At 39.7% G+C, this 27,051-nt stretch overlaps 1 protein-coding gene across 11 annotated transcripts in view; it reads left to right on the top strand.

Annotated features, from left to right (window-relative positions):
- ZNF462 (zinc finger protein 462) overlaps window positions 1–27,051 on the top strand; it is a 162,225-nt gene that overhangs the window by 80,974 nt on the left and 54,200 nt on the right. For all 11 annotated transcript variants that reach the window (XM_069090641.1, XM_069090637.1, XM_069090642.1 and 8 more), the window contains 3 exons: window positions 1,563–1,666; window positions 4,229–4,347; window positions 13,005–13,196. In XM_069090641.1, the coding sequence (XP_068946742.1) occupies window positions 1,563–1,666; window positions 4,229–4,347; window positions 13,005–13,196 (415 nt within the window). The remainder of the gene's footprint in view (window positions 1–1,562; window positions 1,667–4,228; window positions 4,348–13,004; window positions 13,197–27,051) is intronic.

Genomic DNA, 27,051 nt, shown 5'->3' with positions numbered 1-27,051 from the left:
ATCACTGCCATCATTGTCCTCCCATCGATTACCGTCTTGTCCTCTTCTGGCTGAGAGTGCAGTCTTTTTCTTAGAAATTTGTCATTATGCTTTCATACCCTTGGCAGCAAGAGGTTCTTGGGAATTAATACATCTGTGATAGAAAGTCTTCGATTCACCGTTGACCTTGAGGGCTTTTTGGCCTGGTCTTTTTCTTCTTTTCTCTTCCCTGAAGAATGACTATGCCTCCTTCCTCCCTCTTTCCCTCTCCTCCCACACTTTCACTGTCTTTGCTTTTGAATAACCTAATCCTAATGAATTGCTTCTAGTTTTTCTCGTTCTAAACTAGTTGTCTTTCCAGGTTGGGGCACTTAGCTTCTGGGACATTGGCATGTACTTTGTCATGGCTCTTTTATGTTCATCAGGCAGCAGGACAACTTCCTCCTGAGTCTTCATTTCTTCCTCAAGACCTGTGCTTCTTATCTTGCTTCTTCTACAAAGTTGAACATCAGTGAAGAGCTTCTGTTCCATTCTTCTGAAGACCAAGACCATTTTTATATGGACAGAACTCAGGCAGCCCAGGATGGTCACCATCTGGAAAGAACAAATTCTTCCATACTAAGTGCCCCAGCCTTGTTCCACAGGGAGGTCCTCTTTATAGGAGAACAGTTCATGTTTCAGTTTCTTTTCCCGAGCACCAAGCCCAGAGCTAATTAGTTAGATAGACCTAACTCTGAAATATGGGTAACTTAAAGACTTCAAAGCTACAAGGTCTTCCCTAATTCTTCCAGTTGGGAAATGGTCAGTGTTTATAACGTAGGCAAAAGGATTCCTCTCTAGGGAGACTCTTTCTTTTCTCTTTTTTATTATGGCACAGATATTCTTGTACAATAAAATTTCTGAATATTTGCCTCATCACCCCTTCTTTCTTGAGCTCCACTTAAAAGAATTGTAGGTACGCACACTTTGCAAATAAGCTTGAAATGTATACTAGTTCAGACAGGAACATATGTAACTTTATTTTTTTTTTTAGAGTGGGCAAGAAACAAGATGAGGGCCTCCTGCTTTCATCAGGCTTATTAATATGCTCCACAGCACTTTTCTCACACATTTTCAAAGGTAACAGAAACACATCAAGCTTGTTTTCCTAAAGACTCCACAGCATGAAGAGATACCACTTGGGGCTCCTTTCCAAATGGAGCTGGAAATGTAGGGAAAAACTCCTTGGGAAAAAAAGCTGATGAATTGGGAGAGTGAAGGGAAAGGAAGAAAAACTTGAGGAGACATCGATGGAAATTTATTTTGTTGGTGGGGTATGTGTGTATGTGTGTGTGTGTGTGTGTGTGTGTGTGTGTGTGTGTGTGTGTGTGTGTGTGAGTGTGTGTGTGGTTTTATTTTTTAGCAGGAGGCTGAAGAGTCTTCAAACTTATTTCTGGATGGCTTGAAGGAAGCCAAAGATACCAACAGGTTGCTAGACCAGGTGGATGGTGAACACTGCTTAGTAAATGGAATATTGGAAGATGAAACCCGGCCGGGGGGAATACCATTGTAGTCAATGTGACCGAGTCCTGATGTCCATGCAGGGGCTGCGTTCTCACGAAAGGAGCCACTTGGCACTGGCCATGTTTACCCGGGAGGACAAGTACAGCTGCCAGTACTGTTCCTTTGTCTCTGCTTTCAGGCACAAGTAAGTTCTTCTCTTTAAGGGGAGTTAATAGCTGATGGGGAGGCTGGAGGCTTTGTAGCATGTGGGAAATGAGGTGTTATGATTATTTGCCACTTGATAGAAGTATTCCTTCATACAAAGATCCAAGAACTATATGTGAAAGCAAATTTGCATTTGGGTATTTGGGGAAGAAAGGAAAAAGGAAATCGACCTGTGTGGTGAGATGTATTTTGATATATTTTGATCCTCCACAAGAACTGTAAAAGTTACCTAACTGGACTTGGGGCAAGATACTTCCTTACTCTGGGCTGATTCACTTGTTTCATCTATACGATGAGGGTCTTGGACTAGATAAATTACAAGGTACTTTCCACCTCTAAAAGTTCTCTGTCTTTAAAAGTCCCAAAGGAAGAGTGTCACACAACTTTGAGTCATAGCCTCATAGAGTATCAGTGCTAACAAGGGCCATAGAGCTCCCCTCCCTGAACCTCCTTATTTTGCATGAGATTGAGGTCCAGAAAGTTGAATGATTTGCCCAAGATCACTGAAATGAGGTAGTGTCAGAGCCGGAACTAGAACCACATGTCTTTTTATTCCTGAGTTAAAATCCAGTCTTAGACATTTACCAGCTGTGTGACCTTGGACAAGTCATTTCATATCCATTTGCCTCAGTTTCCTCCACTATAAAAAGAGGATAATAAAAGTGCATACCTCACAGGGTCATTATGAGGATCGAATGAGATTATGTATACAGCGTTTAGTACAGTATCTGGTATGCAGGAGATGCTTAATAAATGCTTGCTTCCTTTGTTGAGTGCAGGGCTCTTTTTTTGCTTTGTTTTGTTTTGTTTTTGGAGGGGAGAAGGTGAGGCATTTGGGGGTAAATGACTTGCCCAAGGTCACACAGCAAGTAAGTGCATCAAATGTCTGAGGCCTGATTTGAACTCAGGTCCTCCTCACTCCAGGGCCAGTGCCCTATTCACTGTGCCACCTAGCTGCCCCTGGCAGGACTCTTTCTGCCATACCTGAATTGTTCTGAGACCCTCAAACTCCAAGTCTGAGGGTCTCAGAGCGGGTCAGTTTGTACAGCTTTGCTCTAGGCCAAGTAGCTGACTGCCTCATCAAACATCATATCCTGCATCTAAAGCTGGCAGGGTCTTTGATAGTCCACTAAACTCATTTTATAGATGAGGACACTGGAGCCCAGAGAGGGTCAGTGACTTGCTCTAGGACACACAGTTCTAAGTAGTAGAGCTGAGATTTGAATCCCGGACTTATGAATCCAGATCCACAACCCTTTACATTCTTCTTCTCTCCCTGTGGGTATGAAGTGGGCAGGGTTACTAGTCAGTGTTATATTCTGATACACATGTGTTGTTCATAAGAATTATAAGTGATGCTTATTCTTATGTCAGTAAGAAGAAATGAAACTATGGGCTGCTTGTTAAAGACCATAAAGTGACACTTGGCAGCCATCAATAGGCAAGAGGAGGCAGTGTCTCTTCTGGGGTTGCATATAACCTATATCACATGGTGCTTGGGAGTCAGGGAGGGAGGAAAGCTTATAACCTCATAATTCTACTAACATACTACTAATGTGAGCTAGCATTTCAGGGCACAAGCTTGAAGGATTGTGAGCAGTTCTATTATAAATAGTAGCCTGCTTAAACAGTAAGCAGATTCATTCCCATATCAGTGATTTAGAATGGGGTTTCATTCTGGGAGGTACTGACACAAATTAGTGCTTTGCATACCTTATTTATTTGCTAGATTTATTATTTTCCCTAGACCAGTAATTGTGATGTTGCACTGTGGGTCCTTTATAATGAAATCATTTCTGTATAAAATGTCTCTGTGAAGACTGATGTACAATAAATCTGGTTGTGTTTATCAGGTCATATTCACTGTAATGTGTTAAGGTACTGAAGGAGATGGCCAAGCTTCTGGATCTCTCATTGTCCTCCCTTAAAGACTTTCGTGTTGTGTCCCAGCATTAGCGCAGACCCTGGGCACAAAGACAGAGGATGGGTAAATGACTTTCAAATCAGGGACAATGGGAAAACCCCTCCCTCCCCACTCTAGTCTCAATGCTCAAACTGTGGTTTTCTATCAGCCATTTCAAACCAAAGCATTTCTCAAATTCCCATTCTCCTTTCAAATGTTGATGGACTGACAAATGTACCATATATAACTCATGCAGGAGATGGAAAATCTGGGCTCCTGTCTGATTTTCCTTGATGCGCTAACCTCTCCTGAAGAGGTTTTCCTATTGTGTATCAGGGAAAATAAAAGAAAGGCTCTACCACAGTATACTCCTATTGCCATCTCCCTCATTCCCTCAAAAAGTTTCCCTTCTGCTTTTGCTCCCTTCTGAACAGATAAGCCACTGGACATCCCCCCACCCCCCTTCTCCAGTCTATTGTTTGTGAGGGCCACCATTGGAGAGTAACAAGCAGTGGTTGGAACAGCTTGTAAATGGGTCTCCTTGAAAAAGGGTAATGAGAAAATATAGCATGTAATGTTTAGTGGCAGCTGACAATTTTTAATCCTATTATTTCCCTTTTCTGCCTCCTCCACACAAAGCCTGGATCGCCATATGCAAACTCATCACGGACACCATAAACCGTTTCGCTGCAAACTCTGCTCCTTCAAATCCTCCTATAATAGCCGACTGAAAACTCATATACTCAAAGCTCATGCTGGTAAGGTTCTGAAGACAATAGTTCTCACCCCATTTTGCATGCTCATAGTAGGTGCTCAACAAAATGCTTGTTGAACTGAATTGTTTGTTGAATTTATTAAGTTTCAAATTTGATGGTCTTTGATTAGGGACTTTAAAAAAATTATCATTATGTTTGCTTTCTTTTTTATCATCAAATAATTTAAAGCTCACAAACCACAGAGCCCCAACTTCTGTCAGCTCACATGGAATGAATTAGGCCAATTTTTAGTCAAGAGAAGAGCTTCTCTAAAAGACCTACCTTGCACCTCTGGGGAAAGTAGCATGCATGACATTGCAAAAAGGGAAATGAATCCAGAGTCAAGAAACCTAAATATGAAGCCAGGCTTTTCCGCTGATTACCTCTGAGGCCTTGGAAAAGTCACTGCCCCTCTCTGGGTCTCAGTTTTCCCATCTGTCCATTGAGGAGGTCGGATTACAAGATCTCCAAGGTTTCTTCCAGTTCTAAATCCTTTGACACTATAAAAGTGCTGAGAATTTTCATATGCACTGGAGATACTCATCATCAGTTGAAAAAACCAAAATATTTTTTAAAACCATTCTTGTGTTCCTAGATACAATAACATGAAACTGACGGGAAAGAATATTTTGTGTCACTGGTGAAAGGAAACAGGACAGGAGCAGGGAGGGGATCCAGCCAGCCAGATAGGGTTCTCTTGCTCAGAGAAGAAAAACCATAGGAGTTATTGCAATACAGATTTATGGCTGTGGGGAAGGTTGTGCCATTCTCTAAACTTTAGCGAGTGTCTGTAAGGCCACATTTCAGACCTTTTAAGGGTATAATTTTGACTAGAGTCAATTTCTTCAGGTGAGAGGTTAGCTGGGGAGCCAGGGAGGGGAAGGGGAAACCTGCAGCCTCGAGCCCACCCGTGGCCCTCTAGTCCTCAAGGAGGCCCTTTGGAATCAAACTTGGATTCCAAGGAAAAGGGGAAGTCAAAAGGGAAAGACCCAAGGTAGATTGGAAGAGGATCCATTCCATGCTCCCATTGGAAATGAGACCTCTTTCACTCAGTTCCCAAACTAATAAACTTCCAAAAGAGATCCTAACTATTTATATGCAGCCACAATACCCTTGCGAGGGGTAGGTCTGATGAGTTGTGTGACCAGAAGCAAGTCATTTGAGTTTTAGTTTCCTTGTCTGTAGAATGACAATACACTTGCTACCTCACATTCTTGGGAAGAAATTGATAGGTAGTCCATAAAATATACATATCCATGTGAAGGGCTGTTATTTTTGGTGGTAGTAGTAGTAGTAATCTGTTCATTAGATGGGAAATTGCCTGGAAATGTCCAGCGCTGTGGTCTGTGAAATCATGTAGCAGGAAAAGTGTGGGGTTAGGAACCAAGGGAAGTGAGTTCCATTTCCAACTTGGTAACCTGGGGCTAATTCACTTTTATTCCCTGAGTTTTAATTTATTGAACTGTAAAGTGTTGATAAGAACAATTATACAAGCTATCCTCTCTTTGGAGAAAAGTGTTTGGTGAAAATGTGTGTATTGTTGTTGTCTCTTCGTTTCGTTGAATCTGAATTTTTTGTGACCCCATTTAGGGTTTTCTTGGCAAAGACACTCGAGTGGTTCAGCCTTTCCTTCTCCAGTTCATTTTACAGATGAGGAACTGAGGCAAACAGGGTTAAGTAATTTGCCCAGGGTCACCCAGCTAGTAAGTGTCTGAGGGCAGATTTGAACTCAAGAAGATGAATCTTCCTGAATCCCGCCCTGGCACTCTATCCAATGAGCCACTGACCTGTCCTCTATATAACGCATACATAAAAGCAGAGAGAGACAAACAGACAGACAAAGCGAGAGAGAATGTTCACGTTATATAGGAGGACCATTGCTTAGATGGAAGACTGTAGGCCCAAAGTAATGAAAAAGCACAAGCCTGAGAACCAAGAAAATGAAGTGTTAGCTCCAATTATGTGACCTTGGGGAAGTCATGTCTCTTCTTTGGAAGGATTTGGCCAAGATATTGGTATCTGAGGCTCTTTCCAGCAGTGATACTTCTTTGAACATATGATTTCCTATGTCTGCTTCTACTCTGCCTTGTTCAGTAACAGCTGTTCTCAAGGCCATTAGGTAGTACTATCATCTTAGATGGCAGTAACTAAGGATTCCTGCACATGGTGGACATATGGCAGTGGTTCAGACACCCCCTTTCCCTTATTTTCTTGGGCAACAGGGAAAGTAAACTATGGAATTATAGTAGTTTGGTTTTTAAAAGTCAGCAGAATTTAGAATTCAAAAGGACCACAGGGCTGTCTAGTCTAACTAGTTCTATATAGGATTTCCCTTTACCGTGTTCCCCACTGAGTGGTTGCCTATCCTGGAACATTCTTGTGAAATTATATTCTTTATCATTCTTCCAGGAAAAAAATTACAAACTGAAATCATCACAAGGAAAGATCAGTTACAAATGTCCTCCAACCACAACACCTTTACTCTACACAGACTATCAGATACAGAATACTGGCTGTTATAAAATACTGGCCTATGGTTTTAATCTTCCAAAGATGTCAAAAGACCTGGGTTCAAACCCCATCTCTGCCACTCACTATCTCTCTGACCCAGATCAAGTCACCTAACTTCATTCCCTGGGTCTCACACTCTCCTCATCTATGAAATAAAAGGACTAGACCAAATGATCTTGAGTTTTCTTCTTGTTCTAAGTTTGTGATCCTGGGGTCCCGAAGCTCTAGTTTAAAACCAGGATATTCTTCAGTTCTCTTAGCATCTTGGAAGCAGTAAACAATAGCAGAATCTAACTGGCAGAGGGGAGAGGTGTACACACACCTATCTTGTGTTTCTATATTGAAAATATTTCATTGAATAGCAGGACAGTAGAATGGAGAATGTGTGAGACTTGGAGTCAAGATAATTAAAGTCCTACTTCATAGGGGGCGGCTAGGTGGCACAGGGAAAAGAACACTGGCCCTGGAGTCAAGAGGACCTGAGTTCAAATCCAGCCTCAGACACTTAACACAAAAAAACTAGCCATGTGACCTTGGACAAGTCACTTAACCCCAATTGCCCTGCCTTCCCCCTTCCAAAAAGCAAAAAATAAATAAAATAAAAATAAAGTCCTACCTCTGTCTGACACTTACTTTGTGTGACTGTGGGAAAATCACTTCACTTCTCAGAGACTGTATCTGATAGATGAGTCACAGTCACAGATCTTTGATAGAAAGCTTTTAGTATCTGTACCCATGTTAACCCTTTTGCTTACCTACAATGCACAGCTGTGTTTACCATTTAGAACTCTATCTGAACAGTCAAACAACAGGCATGTTTCACAGCTACTGAAAACTAGTTCAGATCCCACAGGATGGCACCCCCATTGAAAGGCTCTAAATTAATTCCAGACTGCAAGGTTTAATGCAACCATTGGAACCCTGACTTCTTATAAAACTAGTTGCCAAGAGAGAAGCTGACACCCAGCTTGGGTCAGTGAAATTTTATTATTATAAGCTAGAACTAAGGTTCATTTATTGATTTCCACCTACAACCTACTATATCATGTTGGTCATCAGTAACTGTAATATCTCATATTTATGAAGGATTTCAAGGTTTACAAGGTGTTTTCCTCACTACAAGCATACCAGGATGTAGGGTACATGTAGATTTTTTTTTCTGAGGTTCAGAGAAATGTCTACTATAGTCACAATTAGTAGTTATTTCAGAACTAGCCCGTGGATCTAAGCTTCTTGATTTTGTATCCAGGGGGCTTCCCATCACACCAACAGTAGATGGAGTTGGTTGCATTGCTAATGGGCAAGGTCTCTAATATAAGGATATTCTTTCTGGGGGGATGTTTATTTCCCCTTCTTTCAATCAAGTTGGCCCAATATGGTTTCTTTCTGTGTCATTTTCCTAGCACTTGTTCATTGGATCAACAAACATTTTTCATGCCTTTCCCATTGCAAAGCCATGTGCTAGGTGATTGAGGTTTAAAGGTAAAAAAGGACACAAACCCTGACCTCAAGGAGCTTTTACTATATTGTTAATGTATCAAAAATACATATACGAATGTACAAGTTAAGATGAGGACTATACATGGAAGACAAGCCAGGAGGAGGGGAGCTTTTAGACAGGGGTTTAAACAGGGGAACAGGAGAAAATCAAGGAAGACCTCACAAAAGAGTTGTCACTTGACTCTGAGTCCTAGGGTGGGAACCTGGGACCTCAAAGTCACATGTGTCCCTACAGGTCCCCAAATGAGGCCCCTTCAGGCCGCAGTTTCCCTACCCCTGAGCTAGACCTTGAAGGAAGACAAAAATGATGAGATCGTAGATGTATTGCTAAAAGGCAGCTTAGAGGCCCTCAAATCCAACCCCTTCATTTTTATAAATGAGAAAACAGGTCAAGAGAAGTTATGGTCACATAGCTAGTATTTGAGCTGGGATTTGAACCCAGGAATCTCTTTCATAGGTCTTGGGGTAGCTAGGTGGAGCAGTGGATAAAGTTCTGAGCCTCAAACACTTACTAGCTGTGTGACTCTGGGCAAGTCACTTAAGGTGAAAGATTTGCCTCAGTTTCCTCATCTGTAAAATGAGCTGGAGAAGGAAATGGGAAACCACTCCAGTGTCTTTGCCTAAAAACAAAAAAAAAACAAATGGGGTCGTGAAGAGTCGGGCACAACTGAAATGACTGAACAATAACAGATCTCTTTCATATATGGGGAATAAATGCATAAAGGTGGGAGAAGGCAGAATTATTTGGAGTGATGGTCAATAGTAGTTTGGTTGCAACATAGAATGTGAGAAGGAATAAGTTAGAGCTAGACTGTGGAGAGCCTTGAATGCCAGGTGAAGCTTATTATTCATTATTATTATTATTATTTGCTTTTTGGAGGGAAGGCAGGGCAATTGGAGTTAAGTGACTTGCCCAAAGTTACTCGGCTAGTTTTTTGTGTTAAGTGTCTGAGGCCACATTTGAACTCAGGTCCTCCTGACTCCAGGGCCAGTGCTCTATTTACTGCACCACCTAGCCGCACCCAGGTGAAGCTTATTTTTTTTTCACACATAAAGGAGAACAGCCCCAAGCCTTTGATCAGGGAGTGGTGTGATCAGACTTGTACATTAGGAAGATTACACTGGCAGCAGTGTCAAAGATGGTATGGCGAGAAAAGGAGAGAGTAGAGGCAAGAAGCCAAAAGCAATGGTTTAGGATTTAGGAGATTAGAGCAGTGTAGTCAAGGCAAGAAGTGGTGAAAGCCTGCCCGTGTAAGAATGGTGGCATTGGACAGATGAGAGGAATTTTAGAGGTAGGATTGTCAGGGTCATCAGGGTTTGGCAGCTGTTTGGATGGAGGGTATGAACAAAAGGGAAGAGTCCAAGATGGAAGCCTGAGTAAGTGAGGGGGCGTGAGCTCTTTGATGGCCAGAAGCATCTTTTTGTTTGGTCTCTCCATTCTCTGGGCCCAGCACAGTGCCTGGCACATAGTAAGCGCTCTTCTGTATGAAGATCCTTCTGGACTGGATGGCAATGCTATCCACAAAGATTGGAATTTATGAAGGGAGGAAACTTAAAAAAAAAAAAGACATTTAGGCAGGGGATAGGATTCTCAGTTCACTTGTGAACATGCCGAGTTTCTAAGACCCGGTGTTGGCATCTCCAGGAACGTAAATGGTTGCCCTTGGGCTTAGAACCACTCGTTCTCCCACCTATGTAAGTGGCAGTTTATTCAATAGGAGCCCCTTCTGTGGTGAGTTGCTCCCACAGGCAACAGCCTTGTCAAAAGTACTTTTTTTCCACTGGGAACCAGTTAAATGATTGAACTTGTTGAAAGGAGTTAAAAAAGAGTTCGTGAGGCCTCACATTGACTCCAGGGCACTGAGTTAAATTTATATGCTCGGAACTGACTTAGGCTTGTGCTTTGTGCTTTTCTGATGGAAAGAAGTAATACTCCAAAGAACAAGGAACCTGGTTCTTCTTGGATAATAACAAATCAACAAGTATTTATTAAGGGCCTGTGCTAAGCGCTGGATGATAATAGCAGGTTACCCAGAATTAAAACTTTGCCTTTGAGAATGGATTGAATGAGAGTATTCTCATTTGGACCTTGGAAACCTCTGGGTTGATGTTGTCTGTGGAGGCTGGGGTGTTCACACATTCAGTTCTGGGCAGCCCTTTTAGGAGGGGCCCTAATAAACTGGAGTGTGCCTAGAAGAGGATGCCCACAATGGCAGGGAACTGGGAATGCAGGCATAGGATGCTACCTTCAGGGCCCCTGAGGATACCAACCGTGCAGAAGAGAAGACGTGGTGCAGATAGGATCACTGACCTGACATACCTGAAGGATCTTGACATAGAAGAGGTAGTAAACTGGTTTGGCTTGCTTCAAGTTTTCAGAACTAAGGTCAGATGGTTGAAATTACAGGGAGACAGATTTCAGCCCAGCATCAGGAAAAACTTCTTAACAATTAGAGTTGTCCATAAATGGAAGAAACTGCCTTATCAATGGAAGCATTCAAACAGAACCATTTGTTAAGGATATTGTTACCAGGGGTGGACCGGAACATGCTGCCTGGAGGCCACATGTGGCCGTCTAGGTCCTCAAGTGTGGCCCTTTGACCGAATTCAAACTTCACAGAACAAATCCGATTTGTTCAGCTAATAGAATATTGTATTTTTTTAGGGCACCTTTGTGGTTCAAGACATTCAAGAAAAATTCCAGGAATTCCAACAAGAGAGACTCTGAGAAATTGAAGAAATAGAAAAATAGATTTTAGGGAAGAATGTTTAGCTTGGCCAATCAGTATCTTAGGGATAACTTAAGATCTTCAGGCATTTGAAAGATATTGAAATAATGAGAAGGAAGACTGGTGACTTGATATGGTGAAAACAAATCTGATTTGTTCTGTGAAGTTTGGATTCAGTCAAAGCTCCACACTTGAGGACCTAGAGGGCCACATGTGGCCTCAAAGCCATAGGTTCTCCACCCAAATGACAGAACTCACACTTTAGGCAGTGATTTGGCTGAATGGCTTCTGAGTTCCTTTCTACCTCTGAGATTCTATGATTCTAAGATTTTGAGCCTAAGCAAAATATTTCTTCTACCAATTAAACAAAAGTTTGGCAAAAATGAGTGACCTAGACTAGTAATTTCTCTGGTTGTTCTGTTTAAGTCAACTCATTAGTATTCAAAGCCTCTGTGCAAATGTTAATTTGTGTGAAAACTGAAAGATTAACCTAGCAGAGCAAGAATGTTGGTATTAATCACATTGACATCGTTATACTACCCCTTAATTTGGAAGGCCTGGAAAGAATTGGCTAGGTCAGTAAATAAGCTGTTGAGTGAATTATATACTCAAATAAGATAATATATGTAAAGTGATTTGCAAGCCTTAAATATTATATAAATATTGGTTATTATGAGAGGTTTTAGACACTTACTAGCTGTGTAACCCTGGATGAGTCACTTACCCCAGTTTGCCTCAGTTTCTTCTTCTGTAAAATGAGTTGGAGAAGGAGATGGAAAACCACTTCTATATCTTTGCCAAGAAAACCCCAAATGGGTTTACAGAGAATCAGACACGACTGAAATGAATAAACAACAACCAAAAAGCCAGTAGACAGGGCACTAGAGTTACAGTGGGGAAGACCTGAGTTAAATCCTACACTAGCTGTTTGACCCTGGTCAGGTTAAAACTCTCTCAGCCTTACTTTCTTACCTGTAAAATGAGGATAATAATAGTATCTCCCTCACAGTACTAATGTGAGGCTCACATGAGATAAAATGTATGAAAGTGCTTTATAAACCTTAAGGCATCATATAAATGTCAACTATTCTCACAGATCCTTTGGGATTCACCCAACTAAAAGACTTCTTCTCAGGTACAAAGCATAGCATCCTTTCAAGCCTTTCCTGGGATCACCTTGATTTTTGTCCTGGTGTGTGCCAAAGGGGGTGTCTCGGTGGTGAGGAACAGGGAAAATGAATCAAGGCTGGAAAACTTAGACTTACTCCAAATGCTGAAGCCTTTTGACAGCTCTTGGATTACTGCCGTCCTGGTTACATGTGAGGTACAAAAGCATTGGGGACTGACCAGCAATGAGATTTCTAGAATTCTCTAAGATGTTGGTTTCTAGGTTAGAACACAATAGAAGAATAAGATGGGCTTATATCTGGTTAAGATTCCTTGTCATCAGGGAAAACATCGTAGATGCTATGGATGAGAATTGATTGACATAGTTCGATTACATGGTTCAGTTCTTACCCAAGTAGGAGAAGCTACCTACAGACAAGGAAAGGGAGGAAGGGAGAAGCATGGAAGTGCTTGCTGAAGGAAATCGTATATAAAGTCTGCTCTAACTCCCTATTCCCTTCAACAACAGAACTACAAAGTTTCAGTCTTCTCCCCTAAGCATCTCCCCCTCTGCCCTCGGGCATGGAATGTCAAAGGAAGGACACCCTTCCCCCATGGGAACTTTTTGGTAGGGATGGTGGCACATGGGGTTTTAAACTCTGCTAGACCAGGATATTTGACAACCACGGTTCTAAAATGAATGACTACAGTAATTCTCTTCTCCTCATTTCCCTTCCCTTTTCCATTCCCCACCTGCTTTTCACCTTCCCTTCTCCCATTTCTTGACCTGTTGCTTACTATCACCTCTCCTAGGTGAACATGCCTACAGATGTTCCTGGTGCTCCTTTTCCACCATGACAATCAGCCAGCTGAAAGAACACTCCCTTAAGATCCACGGAAAAGCCCTGACCCTCCCAAGACCACGCCTCGTCAGCCTTCTCTCCTCACATGCCCACCACTCCTCACAGAAAGCAGCTTCTGCTGAAGAAGTAGAAGACTCCAATGGTAAAATGGGCTTCTGAGCCACAATTAAGCCCTGTACATGTTGTAGGATGGAACTTAAAGGGTGAAGGGAGCTAGCTGGGAATCTCCCCCCCCCCCAATGCACAGATTTAGCTGGAGGAAGAAACTTAAAGTAACAGGGAGAAGAGTTTGGGGCTGGAATAAGAAGCAAATATTTATGTGAGTTTGACTGTGTGATGTGGCAAAAAAAAAAAAAAGAGTCAGACTGATACTATTTTGAGTGGTGTGTGCTGAGATACCACATCACGTGAAACAAATCACTGACGGGGGCTCTTTCTTCCTGATTTTAGGGAGGCAGCTCCAAGAATACTGTATATATTTTAGAGCACCGTTGTGGTTCAAGACATGTAGAAAAATTCCATGAATTCCTGTGAGACAGACTCTGAGAAATTGAAGAAATTAAAAAAAAATAGGTTTTAGGGAAGAACGTTTAGCTTGGCTAATCATTATCTTAGGGATAACTTAAGACCTCCAGGTATTTGAAGGATATTGACATATTGAAAAGGAAGACCGGTGATTTGATATGGTAGAAAGGAATTGAAGTCTAATTTTTAGAAAGGGGATATGTAAGAAATTATAGAAAAAGTCCTTGAGTCACAAGAAAGACTAGGAAGCAGTGGAAGATCCACCATTACTTAGGACATTATGACAGTTAGATTGACCTTAACACTAAAATACATTACTCTCTTCAATTGAGTGCTCCCTAAATGCTGTTCCCTGGCAATCTGGGCTATGGAATAGAGCTTTTTGGCTTTCTAGTTCCTATCTGATTTTCTTGTATGGTGGTAGGAAAGGAAGGGGAAAATGTAGATTATTTTAGATGCTGGAAATTGAAATAAGAATATCTACTGTGGTCTTAAGAAAAAATGCAAATGCATTCAAAATCAAATGGAACCAATTTGACAGCAATAACAAATAATCCAAACAATATCAGAATAATCTTTATTCATAAGAACTATATATAAGAGCAATATTGGAAGTAAATGGAAAGTCTAATAGAGAGAAATGGTTAACTCCTGAGTTGAAAGTAACTTATTTGTTGTGGTTGAGAAGCCAACAGAGGAGCTATGAAGGTTTATTTTTTCTTAGCACAATCTTGTGATACAGGTTAACTTGTTGCTTGATTTTCCTACCTTGAAGCATTTCCGTTTAACAAAGAATGCTTCATTAGTGTTGTCATTATTTATAATTTGTTGAGTACTGACAGCAAACTCAGTGTTGTTCAGAATGCTGGCGGAAACTTGGCCTTGCCCTGAAGGCTTTGAATCTAAGGGCTCAAGTGGAAACCTGTTTAAGAGGAACACCTGAAGGTATTAAAAAAAAAAAAACTCATTTCATCAGACTGTAGCTATTCACGGGGGTAGTTTTATATCATACAACTGGAAGGCAAAACTTTTATTTGTCCTGAGTTGTATGAACATCACTATTAACAAGGTTAATTAAGTGGTTTAGTCTGTAATGAAAACTGGATTCTGTGGGGGCCATTTGGGACAAAATGAGTATGGTGATAATCTATCCAATTGACATTCCCTCTGTAGACTCAGGAAAGAAAGGCCTTGTCTTAGGAATTTCCCTGATTGTCATTCTTACTTTTTTTTCTCCTTGGGTTAAGACACAGATAGAGATAGTAGTGACCCAGCTCAGCTAAGTATTTTTTTAATAACTAACCTTGGGCCAAGGTATTGCAATTTAGTTAGCTGACTAAGTTTCTTTGCCTCCTCAAAGGAATAATAATAATCATGGCTGACATTTATGTGGGAATTTAAGTTTTGCAAAGTGCTGTTTTTTTTTTTTTCCAAACAATATGTATTGCCTCATTTGATATGCAAGAAGTCGTAGGTAAAAGCTATGTGGAAAAAATTCTAGGTCACAGGGTCTGAACGTTGGTTTTGGTTTGCCCATTTCTGCTGACCAGAATTCTAGGTTGGAGGCTTAACCCCACAGATTTTCCTTTGGAGTACAATGAATTTACTTGAAGCCTAGACATGAGTTAGGACCTCAGAGTTACTGTGATAATGGGGACTTTTCTGTTTGTTTGGATCTCTAACCGGACTTGGGTAACATTCAGTGTGACACAGACCTGCCTTTCTATTGCCAATCACAAGTAGTTTATTGGAAGAGATATAGAACTGGTTTAAAAAAGAGAACAAGGAGGGTGCACATGAAAAGTTCTATTAAGCTCACTGTGAAGGAACATTAAGTAGGGCCCACACAACGTTCAGCCAATTGAACTCTGCTGTTTTTAAGTATATAAATAACTTAAATTGAGGAACTAGAAATAATCTAGTTTAATTTGCTGATGATAGAAAATGGGATCAGAAGGTGAGGGTGAGCAAAGAAACAGCATCAAATTAACTTGGATCCATTTCATGAATGGGTAGCTAGATGGAATTATAATTAAATGTCAATAAATGAAATCCTATAGATCCATAACAAAGATTGGATGATGGTGCCTAAGGATGAAATTGGAGCAAAACTATTTTACTAGAAATCTTAGAAGTATGGAGAAATCCTAGAAAAGAAAAAGACAGAAAGGAAAATCAGTTTATCAAGGGGAGAAAACTGTCTTTCTTATATGCTAGTCTGCAAAGTATACTCTGGGTCATTTTTGCAATACTCACAGTAATTCCCTAGAGTACAGCAATATGGAAATGTTGTGGGATTATTACACACTATTGAGATGGGTTCCAATATTATTGTTAAGGATGCTAGAACACAAGAACTGGTAATTTGTACAAGGTCCTAGATTGGGTCACTGGTATAAGTACATGTTCTGGCTATGTCTAAATGAATTTGACTAGTAAACTCTATCTGTGCTGATAAATTCGAATACTGATCAGATCACTCTCCCTATGGCAGAGAAAGCATAGCCTTAAAAATACTCCTCCCCACTTAGGTAATTGATTGTCCCTTCCAAGTCAGAGAGAAATGCTCTCACCAAGGCAATGGGAAGGCAGTGAAGAATGTGTCCAGGGAGAGAGGGAGATGTCACTAATAATGCCTGTGCAGCACACCTGTTCTTTGGGTCAAATAAGGGCTTCGGAATGCAGGACTCTCAGCCTGGCATGTCTCACCCACAATAAATTTATTTCTTTATTTGCCAATTGTTGGGAAAGAGTAACGGCTGTGCAGTAGTGGTTTTGTGTGTAGGATAATGGGAGATGGTGTATAATTGCTATTCTAAACAATGCATTAAAGGGAAACAATAAGATTGTCAACAAAGGACCCTACTTCTCTCAGTTCTGTGTGCCGGTGTTCCTCTGCTCCTCTCCCTGACACATAAAATGGGGAACTGTTTTACATCCAATTTTGTCATGTTTTTGCTTTTCTGTATTGGGAGAAACAAAACAAAAAAAATAAAACAAAATAGCACAAAGAAACTGGGACATCATGACATAGCTACCAGATTCGTTTAAGTCTGAGTTTTACATGATGCATAGGGCAGGAGAGGTTATCATTTTAAAAGTTAGTTACTTATTTGATAGCAAATCAAGTCAGTTTGGAAGATCTACCCCAAATTCTCAGAATTAATAATTGAAAGTTATTTATTTTAATAGACTCTGCCTCATTATATCATATAGAATTGTCTGTAGAAGGAAATGCTTTCCTTGGGTCCTTTTGGTCAGGATAAATTTTTAAAAATCAAATGCAGAAACAGTGCAAAATGAATGTGGTAAATTGGGGATAACTTTGTTTTGTTCATGGTGGTTCCAGAAAAGAAAAATAAAAGTTAGCGTCCATGAGCCCTCACCCCCACTCCCCTGGGCTTTGCCTTGAATGCTTCTTCAGGGAAATAGAGATACCTCTCTGTCCCAATTTTCCCAGTTTTATAATAGAGATCTTAATATATCTAACCCACCTACCTGAGAGAGGTCTTCAATGCTATAGCCTAATGTTTGCATGGAAATTGAAATCTGTTAATGAAAGTTGTTCTTTTACAAGTTGTTCTTTAAAGTTGTTCTTTAAGTCTCCAAGCTGACCCCTCTAACTTGAGTTTCAACCTCTTGCACAGTTGCTAAGAAAACTCTCACAACACTGTCATTAAATAACAACTTCTCTGGTCCAGAACCTGCAATAATCTCTTATATCAAATCCAGAATCCTTTGTCTGGAACTTACTTTAAACCCTCCACCAACTACGCTTTTCTTCTATTCCCCAACCTGTCTTTAGAACATTAACATTTCCTTTCTAATTATTTCACAAATATTTATTAAGTGCCTGCTCTGTACATGAAGCTGCTGGGTGTTGGGGATACATGAAAGAGAAGAGTCCCTATCCTCAGGGGTATTGTAGTCTAAGAGGAGGATGTGTTATACAGCAAACTAGAATGGGGTTACAGCAAAGGAGAGGTGGCTCAAAGAGAGCTATGAGAAATTCAGGGAGACAGGGATTCATTGTCAGCTGTAGGGAACCTATTCTGCTGTCTAATGACTTCCCCTGTGATACTGCTATCCCATTCGATAAACAGTAAGCACTCCTTGAAATGCCCTTACCTTCTTTCTCTTCTGGTCCATGACCTTTCCCTTCCTCAGAAGAGTTCAAAGATAACCTCCTCCAGAACCCCTCCCAGTTAGTCTGTCCACAAGCATTTATTAAGCACTGATTACATGTCAGAAACTAGTTTCTCTTCTTTTCTGTTATCTATTCTACATCCTCTGACTACACTGTACCATGGAAAATACCACCTGTTGATATGTTAAGTTTTATTTACATTCAAAGGTATCTCTCCAAGGGGATTGCAAACTTCTAGAGGGCACAAACCTTATCTTCTGTGTTTTGCCCATTCATAGGAGCTGCATGTAGCAGGTTCTCAATAAATATTGGCTGACTCAATGACAGGATGACAGACTTTATTGGAATCAATCACTATGTTCAATTTAATTCAATTAACATGAGTGCCACAGAGAGCCTGGCATTTTACTTAGCATTCTCACCTTCAGATTAACAAATTATGGAGAAAATAGGGGGTTCATTTCTCTTCCATCTAGGCAACAGGTTCAGAAATATGCCTGAGGCTTAGGGATTACTAGATGAAACTCTTTCTGAAACAACCCTTCCTTGAGGTTAAAAACTGCTTCCTTATTTTTAAAAATGGTATCTGAACATCAGAGATTATTTCCTACATAAAAGATGCTTTTTTTTTTAATGGTGGGAAGTTGAAAATATGGAATGGGTTAAAACTTTTCATCCTCTAGAAATTCTAGCATATAATGGATTCTTCCGGGTTAGACAGAATCTGAAGTTACCACTGTGACCATCTAATAGTACAACTACTTAGATTGTATTGACCATGCAGCTGAATTTACATGAACAAATTTCTACGGGTGGGGAAAAATCATGAGCTCTTTGTTTTGGTCATTGGTATATACAGTATTTGTTTGTGGTTAAATCCAAATACAGGAAGCCATAGAGAGAAACCACACATAACAAAATTCTGGGATTAAAGTTCTCAGATCCACTTGAAGGGTATAGGGCACTGGATGGTTTGCATATAGTAAAAACTTGCTTATAGCCACTGAAAGGGAAAGGAATAAGTATTTATGTAGCATTTATCGTGGACCAGGTACTGTGCTAAACTCTACAGAGATTATCTCATTTGATCCCAAGGTTCCCAGGCTCTGGGGATATGTTTTTGGAAGTGTTCTCCATGCTTTAGTTGGCAGGGAAATCTCTCACTGGTGCTCTTAATCCAGTTTTTAGTGGAGTCCCTTCTAATATATTCTTGTATATTAAATATATGTGAGAAATGTTTGAGTGGCAGTTTGGCAAGGTGTGCAGAGGGTTGGCCTTGATTCCAGGAGGGACTGAGTTCAAGTTCAGCCTTTGGCACATAATAAAGTCTTACCTTGGGCAAACCTCTGAGTTTCTTGGTGCTCTAGGCAGCCACCTGGAGCTAGAATTTACAGAGATGGTGCTGACCTGCATTGCTAGAGAGAGGTTTCTCACTTGGGAGTACCCTGTACCAGTGAAATCACAGATCCGGGCCCTACCCCAGTCTCAATCCTAGGAAATATGGTTAAAAACCTTTAAAACTATATCATGGTCTTTCCTCTGCACCTGCTAATCTCTTAACATAAATGATTGTAATAGACTTTAAACAAACATTATCATGGAGATGTGTGAATTAGATTGAGGCTTTATTTTTTTCTTAAAGAAAAGGCTTCATGAAGAGTTGTATTGGGTCTAACTCTAAATTTCAACTCATTTAACCTTGAGTTCAGCAAAACTTGACACTTAAAAATTAAGATCCAAGATGTCTGCCTTTCTGAGAGAAGCTTCTCAGACCTGTAAATAGGTCAGTCATAAAATTCAACCTTTAAGAGGGTCCAATTAGTTGCTAGGGCATCAGACCTTCCACAGGGCTTCCAGTGGCAATCAAATGTCTCCAGGAACGGAAAGAAAGGTAGTTACTTTAGAAATAATAATGAAATGGAGAGGCCCAAGTGACCAAAGAGTCACAACATATACAGCACATGGAAAATACAAGGCATAATATTGGTGGCCAGTTTATAATTTTTGATAAGTACTGTTGATCTCAAAAGTACCTGATTAGAGGAAAAATCTACCCTCCTAACATGAGTCCTTCTAGGCTAAACTATAGTCTAGCACTAACTTTAATATCCAAAATTAAAATAGCACTTTAAGTTTGTTAAGGTCTGCAGTTTCTTAATCTTAACGGTGTTATGTGGCACTGATAGAGGGAGAAGTATTTTTATGTACCCAGGAGATTTTAGGAGAAGAAAGGATAAACATTTAGAGCTTGACCCCAGTTAATTTCTTCCCTCCAAAGAATGTCACTATTGGGGTATGACCATGCAATAAAGTTCTCCCTCCCTCCAGAACCAACCCGCCTGGGATTTCTTTCATTTTTAAGAATTAGCCACAGATAATATACCAAACACTAAAGCATTTAGAATGTACTTGATCCATGCCCTGGGAACTGAGTAACTAACTCATCTCCCTCATTCTATTGCCAAACAAAACATTTGTTCATCACTAATGTGAACATGCATCACCAACACATTCAGAGATAGTTGTAGCCAAAACGAAAGTTTGATTTAATGTGTCACATTTGACATTTGCAGGCCGTAGTGTGCATTTTGGAAGTTTCCAGGAGAACCTAAATCACACAAATTGTTGGAAGCCTTCGAGAAGGTTTAGTTAAGGAATGGCCAGATCATGAGCTGTTGGTTGAATCAGCAAATGCCCTGACTTCTGACTCCCCCTTCACCCTGTCTCAGGTTGAAAACTATCCCACCTTTACCAGGTCTCAGACCGTATTAGAAAGTGGTAATCATCAAGACAATCCAAAACTGGCTAAGAATAAAGTGGTAAATCAGTGGAATAAATTAGGTACACAATGTAGTAAATGACTATAGTAAAACCGCAAGATCCAAGCTTTGGGAAGAGAAACTCACTATTTCACAAAAATTTCTGGGAAAACTATAAAACAGTTTGGCAAAAACTAGGTACAGACCAACATCTCACACTGTTTAACAAGATAAGGTCAAAATGGGCACATTATTTAGACATAAAGGGTGATATCAATAACCAAATAACAGGAGCGTGGAAAATTTTACCCATTAGATCTATGGATAAGAGAAGAATTTATGATCAAATAAGAGATAGAGATTATTATGGAATCCAAAATAGATAATTTGATTACATTAAATTTAAAAAGTTTTGCAGAAACAAAACCGATACCCAAGATTAGAAGGAAAGAAAGAACTAGGGAAAAAAAATTATAGCAAGTTTCTCTGATGACACCATTTCTCAAATATATAGAGAATTGAGTTAAATTTATAAGAATACAAGTCATTCCCCAACTGACAAATGGTCAAAGAATATGAATGGCAGTTTTCAGAAGAAGAAATAAAAGTGTTCCATAGCCATATGAAAACATGTTTTAAATCACTATTGGAGAAATGCAAATTAAAATAACTTTGAAGTATCACCTCATACCTATCAGATTGCTTAATAAGACAGAAAATGAAAATGACAAATGTTGGAAGGCATGTGAAAAAATTGTGACACTAATACACTATTGGTGATCTAACCATTCTGGAGAGCAGTTTGGAACTATGCCCAAAGGGCTATAAAACTGTGTATATCCTTTGACTCATCAATACCACTATTGTATTCCCAAAAAATCAAAGAAAAAGGAACATACCTATATACATAACATATATCTATATATACACAAATATATATGCACATACAACATGCATACATATACACACTCTTTTTGTGGTGACAAAGAATTGAAAATTGAGGGGATGCCCATCAATTGGGGAATGACTGAGCAAGTTGCAGTACGTTACTATTATGATGAACTACTCTTGTGCTATATGAAATGACAAGCAGGATGCTTTCAGAAGAAACCTGGGGGTGGGGTGGCCAGGTGGCACAGTGAGTAAGAGCAAGAGCACTGGCTCCAGTGTTGAAAAGACCTGGAGAGCAAATCCCGGGCTCAGACACTTAGCACCCACCCAGAAACACCTGGCCGTGTAACCTTGAGCAAGTTACTTAACCCCAATTGCTTAGGGGCGGCCAGGTGGCTCAACAAGTAACAGCACCGGCTCCAGTGTTGGGATGACCTGGGGATCAAATCCGGGCTCAGATATTCAGCACCACACCCAGAAATAACTGGCCGTGTAACCTTGAGCAAGTTACTTAACCCTGATTGCTTTAAAAAAAAAAAAGAAGAAGAAGAAACCTGGGAAGACTTACATGAATTGATGTAAAGTGAAGTGAGCAAAACTAGGAAAACATTGTACACAGTAATGGCGATATTGTACATGATTTAGTGAATGACAGCTATTCTCAGCAATACAAAGATCTAAGACAATTCCAAAGGACGTATGATGAAAAATGCTGTCCACCTCCAGAGAAAAAACTGGTGGAGTCTGAATGCAGATGAAAGCATACTTTTTTAAACTTTTTTCTTTTCTTTTCTTTTTTTTGGTTTGTTTTCTTTTACAACATGACTAATATGAAAATATGTTTTGCATGACTTCACATGTATAATCTGTATCAAATTGCCTGCCTTATCAAGGAGGAAGAGAAGGGAGGGAGGAAGGGAATTTGAAAGTCAATATTTAAAAAATAATTGTAAATTGAGAAAAAATAAAATAAAGGGAGACACATATGTATATGTGTGTATATATATATGCATTGTGTATATATATGTATTATGTACATGTACACACAAATACCAGAGAAGAACATGTATACATGGGAGAGAGGGGGAAGAGGGAATCCTGAGTAGTTTTCTAGGGATTTTACTGTGACAGTGATAATATGTTGTCTGAAGGTAAGAATCATAAGTAACTTTAAGTACAGCAAGGGACACTAGAGTCTATACGCAAATATATTTAACTGATTTTTAAGTATACAGTGTTTACTGTAAATTGTATTTTGAAAGTTTTATTGATGTTTTTGTTTTAACATCAAACATATGCAGATTACTCTAAAATGAACAATTTTGAGAACTTTTATAAACTGATGAATGAAATAAATGGAACCAAGAAAATGAATAATTTATACAGTAATATCACAAAAAAAAATCAACAACAAAAAAAAATTAACCCTTCTTGACCATCTACTTGACATTTTTTCTCCAGGAATTAAAAGAAGATATTTTAGAACACTACCTTCTTCAAAGTGGTCAAAGGTTCTGAGGAGTTCTCAACACACAGTTAGTGAACTCTGCTATTAAGGAATTGTCCAAGTAGCGATTATAGATGGGTGAGACAGAACAAAAATAAATTTGAGAGACATGGTAATACTTACCTGAGAATGGATGGTATGGCCAATATAAACATACATGTGATAACATAAATTGATGTCATGAACATTAGCCATAGTCCTTCAGATAGAAAACCTTAGAGAAAGCTCTCACCTAAAGATGAACAGTAGAGTTTTAAGAGTGAGCTCCATCTATAAGGCAGCTTTTAATCTTTCCAAATAGGATGCTTGGGCTTACTTCTTGGGTCTCAGTTCTTTTCTGGTTTTTGCTTCAATTCTCTTCCCTTGTTAAACTTGCAGAAAGGTGTGAGGGTTTTCACTAAACCACCCCACATTCTTTATGCAGCTTCAGGGAGATGAAATAGCTTATAAAGAAACTGTTGGGCAGAGATCTGTGTACCAAGAATGGTAGATGGCTACAGTTTTGTGGATCAGAAAATAAGAAAAGGACTTTGCAGGGTTAGGACCGTTGGAAATATACTCTGGGACGCACTCTGCTCCTAAATGTTTTCTATAACCATCACTCCCCAAGTCATCTTATCTTTTAGTGTTATATTAGAATTAGAATTATCCTGATAGCCACATAAATGGAGACTGCAGGTTTCTGAGGCTATCCCTAACTAGCCAGACTTTTGAATTTCTAGGGAACTTATTTGTCTCTTACTTGCCTCAGCTCCCCCTCCACTTAAACAACAGTTGGTGTTTTGGAAGTCATTCAAGTGATGTATACAAGGGTTCCTCCCTGTCTCGTGCTTAATTTCAAAGGCCAGCATCAGAACAGGTGATTCCATTAACTAAGCACTGAAGGTTATAATGAAACTGCTTCTTCTTATATCCTGAAGGCCTGGAGATTTTCCATAGGAAAAAAAAACTTATTCTTTTTTGTCTGATACTTTGAGGAGCTTGATTAAATCAATTAGAATATATGTAGTAGAAAGAATGTTTCCTTTGAAATAAAAGGACCAGCTTTGCTATTTAGTACCTGTGTGACCATGAGCAAGTTATCTGTTTGCTCTAGACCTCTCAGCTTTTCATCTGTAAAGTGAGGAAGTCAAACCAGATAACCTATTAGGGCTCTTCCAGCTTTAAATGCTGCTGTCATACAATATGCTGGGTGCTGTGGGGAGATGTAAAAGGCATAGTCTGTTCTCTGAAGGAATCTACAATCTTGTTAGGAGACAGGACTAACACACATAAAGTAACAGGGACCAAAACAGATAGAGAATGAAGCATTGTGAGTTGTGTAGTTACATGTGTTTAGTACTGGAGGGACCCAGAGGAGAGGGAATGTACAGAGTATGGGAAGGCTTTATGGAATATGCTAAATTTAAGATGAACTTTGTAGGATTTGGATGGGCAGAGGAGACAGAATTCCAGATAAATGGGAGAATGAGCTGAACATGTGCCTGATGGATGGATCATAAATTCCTAAATATGAAAAACTGAAAGGTACCCTAGAAATCAGAATGGTTTGGGGTAGTATTGGAGGGGAAAGTTGGAATAAAGTTGGCTGCTGAGTGGTACAGTAGATAGAAAGCTGGGCCTAAAATTAGGAAGACCTGAATTCAAAGGACAGTTACTAGCTATATGACCCTGGGCAAATCACTTAACCTAGTTTGCCTCAGTTTCCTCATCTGTAAAATTTGTGGGAGAAGAGAATGGCAAACTACTCCAGTAGCTTTGCCAGGAAAACCCCAAATAAAGTCACAGAGACAGACACAACTAAAAGGACTGAACAACAGGGGCAAGTTTAAATCATAGGGTGGACTCAGGTCCCAGAAGACCCAGGCTCCAGGCAGAAAAGCTTAGCTTGAATACTTTTTGATATGTTAGGAAATCAGTCAAAGGGGGAAGATGAATTAGGAAGTTGCTTTTCCTGAATATAAATTATAGGGTAGATTAGTTTCAGTTGCATTGTTAATTAAGCAACTTGAGAAACTTTGAAAATTAAAAAAAAATCATAGGTACCATCTAAACAAAATGCTTTTAAATGTTTCTGTGGAGTGTTGCTAACTCAACTTCTAACATTTTCTAGCATCTTCTAGCCTCTATCATCTCAACAATTCACACAAAGTAGTTTTGAATAGGGACCTATATTTCCAAAAAAGTAAAATTCCTGAAATGATGATTCTAAAATAAGACTCAAGTTCATTTCCCCCATAGTGCTATGTGTTTAAAGAGTATCTCACAAAAATATTTAAACTGCCCGTGGTTTGAAGGTCATAAGTAAATCTTTTTTTTTTCCATTTAAACCTCAGACTCCTTGAAAGTTGTTTGGAAAACTTAACCAATGTGCAAATAACAAGCCTGGGAGGGATAGCTAATATATTAGAGACAGAATCAAAATTTTTAAAGATTTTAAAAGACTGAAGGAGGAGCAGAGACTAAGGAGATAAAATTTCATCAAAATAAATGTAAAATCTCACATACAGAGTAAAAAAAATGAACTACACAAACATCAAGGGCTAGATTTAGAGCTGAAGGGGACCAAAAAGGTTATCTAATTAAACTTCCTCATTTTATAGGTAAGGAAACTGAGGACCAAAAAAGTTAAATGACTTCAGATCATAGAAGTAAAGTGACAGAATGGGGATTTGTACCCAGTTTCTCCAAATCCAAATCCAGCTGCTTTCCCCAAGGTTCTCCAAACCTATTCAAGTGAAAAGGACCTGGGACTTTTAGAAGTAGAGAGGCTCATCAGAACCAGTGCTTTGGCATGGTAGCCACAAAAGCTAATGCAGTTTTAGAATGTACTAGTAGAAATATGCTCTTCAGTGATATGGAGGTGAAAGGTCCATTGCACTGTGCTTACAATATCCAGAGTGCTGTTTAGTTTTGAGTACCTGTAGGCAACCACACTGGCATAAGCAGGATGAGTGTTAGTAGAGGTTCCCAGATCTGCTTTACTAGGAAAGGTAGCTGTTTAAGGGGTCAACAATCTTTTTTAATTACATTCACTAGTTCAGAGGAAAAGTCAGCACCCTGAACTTAAGATAAAATACAAGTAGAGAAATAAAGTCCAACAGACAGGGCTCTGACTGCATGAATCAACTATATACTTTACATACATACCTGGATTGAGAGAGCCTTTACATCTGATCAGGCTAGGCCACTCAGAATCTCGACCAGGGAATCACAAGAACCTCCAAAGCAAAATGCCAACCCAGAGTGTGTGTGTGTGTGTGTGTGTGTGTGTGTGTGTGTGTGTGTGTGTGTGTATGTATAGGATGACAAGGATTCTGACACAGAAATTTCTATTCAGTCATTTTTCAGTCATGTTCGACTCTATGACCCCATTTGAGAGTTTCTTGGCAAAGATACTAGAATGGTTTACCATCTCTTTCTCCAGCTCATTTTACAGATGAGGAAACCAAGGCAAAAGGGTTAAATGACTTGCCCAGCGTCACCTAACTAGTAAGTGTCTAAGGCCGAATTTGAATTCAGGAAAATGCATCTTCCTGCTTCCAGCCCTGGCATTCTATCCACAGTACCAATTAGCTGCATTCCAAGTAGGGGGTATTTTATGTACCAAAGTGGTGTCAGGAGCCTGGGGGATAGCTAGCAGTAGCCTAGTTGTGTTGGATTTTAAGGAAATATTGATAAGGTAGAGTTTGGCCAGTAGAGGGTGTCCAGACTAGTCCTCAAAGTCATAGAATTTAATTCAGTGATGTCAAACTCAAATAGAAGGGGGGGCGGGAGGAATGGGGAGAGATGCCACTAGACCATACATAAAGGATGCTGAAGATGCTTGTTGGCTTAGAAAACCACATGCTAACATTTTCTATGTTTCATTGTATTTTTATTTATTTTGTTAAGTGTTTCCCAATTACATTGTAATCTGCTTTGGGACCCCCTAGGGAGTGTTGTGGCAGTGTGTTTGATGCCTTAAGTTTCAAAGATGGAAGGGACCTCAGAAAATCATGTAGCACTCCTTGTAGGTTAGCAGAGACCAGATTGCTGTCTTCAAAAAGTTGAATGTTGTCATATGACAAAGGGACTTTCTTAGTACAACTCCAGAAGAGACACACCGAAGTCTGATGGGTGGAAGTTTCAGCAGGGAGGGGAGAGTAATATTTTATTTCTAACAATT

The sequence above is a fragment of the Petaurus breviceps genome, unplaced genomic scaffold, assembly GCF_028583685.1.
Source record: "Petaurus breviceps papuanus isolate PSGF00001 unplaced genomic scaffold, PetGlider_PUasm1.0 187, whole genome shotgun sequence".
Taxonomy (NCBI): domain Eukaryota; kingdom Metazoa; phylum Chordata; class Mammalia; order Diprotodontia; family Petauridae; genus Petaurus; species Petaurus breviceps.
The sequence above is the reverse complement of the archived record's forward strand: the minus strand, read 5'-3'. Positions and strand labels throughout refer to the sequence as shown.